The following is a 7,404-nucleotide window of genomic DNA, read 5'->3' as shown; positions in this document are numbered from 1 at the left end:
ATCAGCTCCCACCCCGTCCACCTTTTCCCTTCACTTTGCAGCTGTACCCACAGTTGCTGGCGCCCATAACCATCCAGTCCAAGTCCCGGACCGGATACCCTTTCCATAGTGAAGAGAAGTGGTGGAGTTGGAGAAGCGGTGGAGCCAGCTAAAGCCGACCTAGCTGCGAGCTCCACGACCAACGACGGCAGTGGTGAGAACAACAAGAGAAAGGAAGGAAGGTAAAGAGTAACAGCAACCGGTGTGGCTAGAGGTTACACGAGGGGGACGGTAAGATCTTGTACTGCGGCCACTTCTGGCCTATTGTACCAGCCCCAGATGACAGGCAAGGGTGATTTTTGAGTAATTGGTGGAATGAAGTTTGGCAGGGGAAACCGAAGTACTCGGGGAAGACTGGCCCCAACGCCACTTTGTCCACCACAAATCCCACTTGACCGGACCCGGGATCGAACCCGGGCTGCCGCGGTGGGAAGCCAGTGACTAACCGCTTGAGCTATGGCGCGGCCCCTTCGATGCGGTTAATAAATTGTCTCTGTACGGCTCGTAGTAAATACCACCTTAAATATTTAAACGTACGGGCATGGGATAAGTCCCTCTGTCCCTTTCACAGTAAGGTAAGTTCTCCTTCAACCTTCATGTCCTCAGTGTCTTCACGTAGTTATCATTTTCATGTCTGCGGTCTCCCGGATGCTGCTTTAAGTTTTCAGCGCTAGGGCAATATCTGGGTGGCCATGTTGATGAAGTTCTGGAAACAGAAGTCAAATAATTATTTGAAAAATATGACACGTCTTCTATGGATAGCAGACAGAAAATCCGATTCCACAGTAAAATATACAAGCGCACCAGCGCACAAAATCTGTCCAGTTATTTGTGTAACATTTTTTATTGCTCTTCTTTGTGTGATTGCATGTCTCACGGACAGGCAATAAATTTGTATGAGGGTGATACTCCTCTTGAATCTACGCGGTACCTGAGTTCTAGATAGCTTTCAACTCTTTACAAATATCTGATTTTCATGGGGGTATTTTAGACTATTTGGTTCAGCAGAGGAATAGTTAATATGTATGATGAAAACTTCTGGGAAATGCGAAGTTAGGAAAATCTCCCACTCACTGAGAGACGGTATGAATTGAACTGGAACTGTGTAACTCTTCTCATGCATTCCTCATATTCTAGTCCGTTTTTGACATTCATGTTCCTCATAAGGGCAAGTAAATGATAAAACACGGGGTCTATGAAAAGATTAAGTGAAGACTGTCGCTTCAAACCCCTTTGACATGAATGGATTTTTTTTTATTTCCGAAGGTGGTTTGCATGCATAAGTAAAAAAAAATGCGATTGAATAAAATATCATAGTTAAATGGTTGCTCAGGAATTACATCTGTAGGCCCTACGAACTGTCGTCACGGCTTCATGCTTTTTTTATAGTGGAAAACGAATATAGAAAGGAACTGACGTTGAATCGAACCTGTATATGTAACAGCAAAACTAAAAACTTTTCCCGAGTTTCTTCATAAAACAAAAACGGACACTGTGAATTATATAAATATATAACTGCTTCACCCATCGTGGGGTACAGTGCAGAATCGTGAAATGGTTTTGTACTGTCTATGTAGACGGTTCGCTTGATTATTTCGAGATATGAGCCTAGGTCTTGCAAAGCTCAATTTCGGACTTCCCCTCATACATTGGATACCTTAAAGTGGAAGTTTAATGTTTATATGTCAATGAATATCAAAATGGTACAACTATATACTGATTAAAGTCTACAGTTATGCGGACTGCATGACAAGCGACTGAAAACTGAACGTAAGAGGTCCGTCATCTTCCTAAGCAGAGAGAAACCTTTTCCTTAATTTATGAAGTGCAACACACATGAGGCAACGCCAGTCCGCGTGACGGTTTGTTTCGGTGCCACAGGAGAAGTTTACCTGGAACACATCAATATTATTAACAAGTCCATCTGTATAAGCACTATGAGTTGGTTTAAGCTATTGTTGGATAATTAAAGAAGAGGTGAATATTACTTAGATTTTTTTTATTTAATTTGGTTGCTAATTTACAATCTACTTAGTGACAACAGAGTAGTAAGTAAATATTCGGGCGCCGTAGTAGCTTGTTGCGATTACCATCCACTGATGGGTCCTCACGCGTCTCCTAGGTTAGGTCTTCCGGCGAAAGGCGTTGGAGTCTTCTGTTCGCCAGGGGTCGAGCGGCTAGTTCATTTATTAGATAGTTGTTGTGGTCTACAATGCCATCCCTATATTTGGTGGCTTTCTGTTGATTACTTCCTTTATGATTCACAGGCTTTCAGTATGACCGTGGTAGGAGGTAGCAGGATTTGAGAAGGTCTCTGTTTCGTCAATTTATATGGGCACAGAGAAGTAAAGAGAAACATGGGTTGGAAGAAAAATGATATTATCTTTGTTTTTAGACTCTTTCGGCTGTATGAATTAGTAAAAATTTCGTCGAAATTTGAAGTCAAAATGTAATTGTTATTGAATTCAGTTTAAACCGAGAATTCTGTGCGGACCTCGTTTCAGATGATGGAGTGAAGGGAACGGCAGCATGTTCCAACCGAACGGTTTGTCGGGCGCCGTGAGCTACGCCGACTCCACTCCACCCAGCAGCGGTACTAACACCGGGAACTTTCTGGGGGTCGCTGCAGCTGTCGGGAGCACGGCACATCACCAGCATCCCGTCTATGTTCCCTCTAACCGAGCAATGATGGGGGGACTTCCCCAGCACCACCACCACCCGCAGTACAGCCCCTCGGGGGGACCCACAACCAACTCCCACCACTTCGTAGGAGGATCCACCAGCAGCGCCAGCTCGTGGCACCATCAGCCAGGGGCACCGGACAGCTACATGACGGCGGCCGCTTCCCACCATCATCATCATCACCACCTGGGTACGGGAGCACCACATCACCAGACCCCACTCTCAAGTCCGTTCTACGCTCAGAACGCGATGATGATGTCCTCGTGGAGAGCTTACGACAGCACCGGCTTCCAAAGGACGTCTCCATATGGTACGTCGTGCCAAAGCCAGTCAGTAACAAACCTTGAGTCTGTTATCAAGTAAAATATTTGCTATTAGTAACATTTGAGACACGCTATGTCTACTTCTTTCAGAATACCGAATAATATTCTCCGCTTCCTTCCTTTACATTTGTGGTTTCATGAATATTTGTCCGAGTGTTCATGATTATATGTGCTGCGTTCAGAAAGAATTACATTTTTAGATATTACACTTCACTCCTACGTTGCCAGGGATAAATATATAATTTACTTCTAAATATAATGAATTAAATTTGTAATCACTTTGGTTTTAATGTTAATGCCGTAAATAAAGGGGAAAGAATAAATATTAGAATAAACTCTAAAGAATTTTGTCGTCACATAAGAATACCCAAGTATTTTAATCAAAATAACAAAATATATAAATAATTATAACACAAGAAATGTAAGTAAAGGAGGCACATTTATTTTCACTGTATTATTTACAATAATTATATTAATAACTTAATAGGATTGTCCGCAAACATTTGTATTCTGTTCTTATATACGCGTATGATTACGGAAATCGTGACAATATGAGCAGTAGTAGGTCTAATTTCCTTGTAAACTTACAAAATCTCATTCTGAAATGTGTGTCATGGCAGAAAGCGCGTCATATCCAATCAGGGATTTGGAAACTATCTGAAATTTAAGGAAAGTGGACTTCCCAGCAATTAACAATAGATCAAATATTTATAGAAAAAAATCATGAGAAAGACTCCCTTTCTGTCTTGCTACAAATTTAAAGTCCACAAAACATTTAAATATCACCGCGTTTTAAGCCTGAAAGATGGTTCGTAACCACTAATTTATAATTGCCTGGGCACAGACTTATGCATTTCTGTGAGTGATTAGGCTTTCGGTAATTTACCAAGGAAGATGTAAGCTCAATACAATAATAGCAATAATAACAAAGCCAAGAAAATGGTTTACATTCAAAAGCAGGTTCATTTATGAATGTGGCTCGTAACTGAATTCAAAGGGCGCCATGATCAGTATACATAAAAAATCAGCTTGTGCCGAAATGGAATTGCGGCAAGAGATATACAAATTGTTTAATGTAAAAGCAGAGCACATTCTGCTAATTTCATGGTAGTTTCTTGCTAGGCTTAATCTTCGACGCAGAAGATGGAGATGTGTTCTTTCGATGCGTCTGTTGTCTATCACAGGATCATACAGCTGTATATCGCAGAAGACAAAACTCTTCAGTAAATTGTTTTGTTTCGATGATTTTGAATCATCTTGTTCTGAAGAGTGTGTTTTCAAATCCATTTTAAGATATTGTCACGCGTATTAGTGACTTAATACGGGGTTCACATTGGTAATTAGTTTTATTGACCATTTACAGGTCGTAACAACAATTAATTGTAGCTATCTAAGGATTACTGTAATTATAACACATAAATAACCTCTTCAACGTCCGCTTATGCTAGTCGTTATTAGGTAACAGATCTCAACAATGGCTACACCTTCACAATGTCTCCTCTATCAGTTTCATGGCAACGGATTTTCTCACAAGAACTACATCAGTCACACTCACAGTGCACATCAAGTCTTCAATTCAAATATTCAGTCTTCACAGGTCAACTTATTTTACTCTTCTGTACTCCTCAAGCTTACTGCTTGTTTGCTTGCTTCTGCCGCTTACTATTATTGTTTAGGAATTCTGCACATTTATATAGATGCAGCACGGACACTCATCATAGAAAACACATGTCACATGTTCGCTATCCAGCCAGTCCATTGGTATACTGGGTAGACCTACAGAAAACACGTCACGTGACCTGTACTCAATGTTGTGTGACGTCACCGCGGACACAGAGAAAACACTGCTCCAGTATTGTTGACCGCGCGTGTATTGCGGGCGTTGCCTAGCAATGGTTTTATATGTCACAATATTACAGTGAACCGGACATGGTTCCTACATTCTGCAAGTGAAGCAGTGTGGTTATTTCTCTTCCCAGATGGAGCAATGGAATTTCAGTTCGGTGAAGGTCGCGAATGTGTGAACTGCGGTGCCATTTCGACTCCCCTGTGGCGTCGGGACGGTACTGGCCACTACCTGTGCAACGCTTGCGGTCTCTACCACAAGATGAACGGCATGAACCGCCCGCTCATAAAACCGTCCAAGAGGCTGGCGAGTATCTTCACACAAATAAAATTATTCTTTCTGAAAATGTCATATATTGTTGTGCATAATCTACTGCGCAGGCTTGCATCCTACTAATTTTCAGTTGTACTTCTACTCCTTTATTGTCATAATCGGTAGAACTATCGCTGTGCTTAAGCACCGCAATAGCTCAGTTGGTATAGCGACGGGCTATGGGATGGAAGGCCGGGGTTCGTTTTGTGGCAGCCGCAAGAAAAATGTCTCCACTCTACATGGTTCACACTGCTTCTGGGGCCCGTCCAGCCTCCTAACGAATGGATGCAGGGGAACCATTTCTCGGAGGTAAAGCGGCAGGTGCGTGAAGCTGACCATTCACCTACATTTAGTGCCGAGGTCAAGAACGGTGGAGCTATATCCCCATTCCTCCATTTGTATGTCATGATGGTATAGTGCTTGATTAATTAAACACAGAGACAAATTTGCCTTCACTTTACCTTGAAGACGTATCAGAATACTGAGGTAAACCTCAGAGCATCATTTTATCACGGCACTATGCAGAGGTAACGGTCACCTTCACTCTCCGGCGAGTTTACTCCCTGCAAAGGAGCTTCCGGTATCCATTCTGTAGGAGAACAGTTGAGCAACAATGGCGGTCTGGACGCGGTGGGCAAAAAGAGAACAAACTTCGAACCTCGGTAGTCCAGGACGTAGCCAGTCTGATCGTGTAGGTATTCGGCTCATAAGGAAATAGACAAAATATAATATATTTTTGCATCGTCTTAAATATAAATTAACTTATTTATTCTATGTTTAATGGTGTTATAGTTTACCTTTTATATATATCACAGTAATTTCGCGTTTGTTCCTTATAGTATTGTACCTTTGCTCTTGAGGTGAGACAAAGCCAGCTATATTTCTTTTACAATGATTCTCACATCAGTCACCAAGGACAGTGTAGCGCTGCAGCTCTAGACTTTTAGAATTGTCACCTGTTTTTACGCTAGTGTTTGTTGCTTGGCTTATTCGACCATGAAGATGGAGGCGATAAGTTCCTTTGAAACATCAATTGACTTTCAACGGACTACACGGCGTTATACCCCAGAAGTATATACAGCGTGTAAAGCAGCATTTCTTTGGACTTTTACCCTGTCTACAGGTTATGCTTACTGAGTTTTTTTTTTCAATTGAATATCAGTGCAATATCTCCATACAGGTGACCGTGGTCAGAGTTCCTGGCTACAGATCCAGAGGTCCCGGGTTCGATTCCCGGGGCTACCAGGTTTCCTGAGAAGTAGTGGGACTGGAACGGGGTCCACTCAGCTTCGTGAAGATAACTGAGGAGCTATTTCAAGGAAATAGCGGCTCCGATCTAGAAAATCGAGATTAACTGCCGTGGGGATCCGTTGCGCTGACCACGCAATACCCTCTATCCTCTAAAGTTGGCGCTAACTTCTCCCATAATCGGCGATCGCTCGGTCGGTCGGTATAGTTCATTTGCAGACTAGATGCCACGGAGTTTTTTATTTTCATATAGGCCACCACTGTCTCAGCCCTTACTTGCTCACCATTAATGATCATCTTACAATCTACATAGACCAACAGCATAATTAGATATCATAAGAATTGATCAGTCTTCTGGTAAAGAACGGAATCAAGTCTATGGCTGATTCTGACAATGTTTCCTAAACTTGTTGGCTTTGAGGCAGTCACATTTGTGAACACGAAGAGGACGAGTATACTGCCTTCTGGGGTGTTCGAGTTTCTCTTGCTGCTCTTTTCGCAGCAGCTTCCCCCTTTCATCCCCTCTGCACTGCCTAGCAATCCTCTTGCTCACCGGGCCCACGGTCACTCGCTTTCTCCCATGTCTTCACTCTCGCAGACATGGCCCTTTTAAGGACAATTTTCCTTCACTGCTCTTTCCCTTTCCATTGGCAATCTCTGGGCTCCTATCATTGCTTGTATTCAACCATGTTCTCCATTCGGGGCACAATGAGCTTGGTGCTTGCTTGTTACTCGCTTGGTTTCCTCTCCGACCTTGAAGATGGAGGCAGTGTGTTCCTTCAAAACGTAAGTGCACGTCTACCAGAACGTACTGTGTCACATCCCAGAAGATAATACTCATATCTTCTTATTCTTCTTCCATGGAATCAATCTGACCATGTGCTAATCGTTTTAAATAATAAAAAAAAAAGCACTGAGTAGATTCTAAGGGCTGGACGACTGAGGGGTCGGAGT

General features: G+C 42.6%; 1 protein-coding gene across 5 annotated transcripts in view; it reads left to right on the top strand.

Moving 5' to 3' along the window:
- LOC111875009 (GATA-binding factor A-like) overlaps positions 1 to 7,404 on the top strand; it is a 107,465-nt gene that overhangs the window by 93,356 nt on the left and 6,705 nt on the right. For all 5 annotated transcript variants that reach the window (XM_023871004.2, XM_033755679.1, XM_033755680.1 and 2 more), the window contains 2 exons: positions 2,544 to 3,031; positions 5,024 to 5,196. In XM_023871004.2, the coding sequence (XP_023726772.1) occupies positions 2,569 to 3,031; positions 5,024 to 5,196 (636 nt within the window). In that variant the 5' untranslated portion in view covers positions 2,544 to 2,568. The remainder of the gene's footprint in view (positions 1 to 2,543; positions 3,032 to 5,023; positions 5,197 to 7,404) is intronic.

The sequence above is a fragment of the Cryptotermes secundus genome, unplaced genomic scaffold, assembly GCF_002891405.2.
Source record: "Cryptotermes secundus unplaced genomic scaffold, Csec_1.0 scaffold973, whole genome shotgun sequence".
Lineage (NCBI taxonomy): Eukaryota > Metazoa > Arthropoda > Insecta > Blattodea > Kalotermitidae > Cryptotermes > Cryptotermes secundus.
Note: the sequence above shows the minus strand (reverse complement) of the source record. Positions and strands in the feature narration are given on the sequence as shown.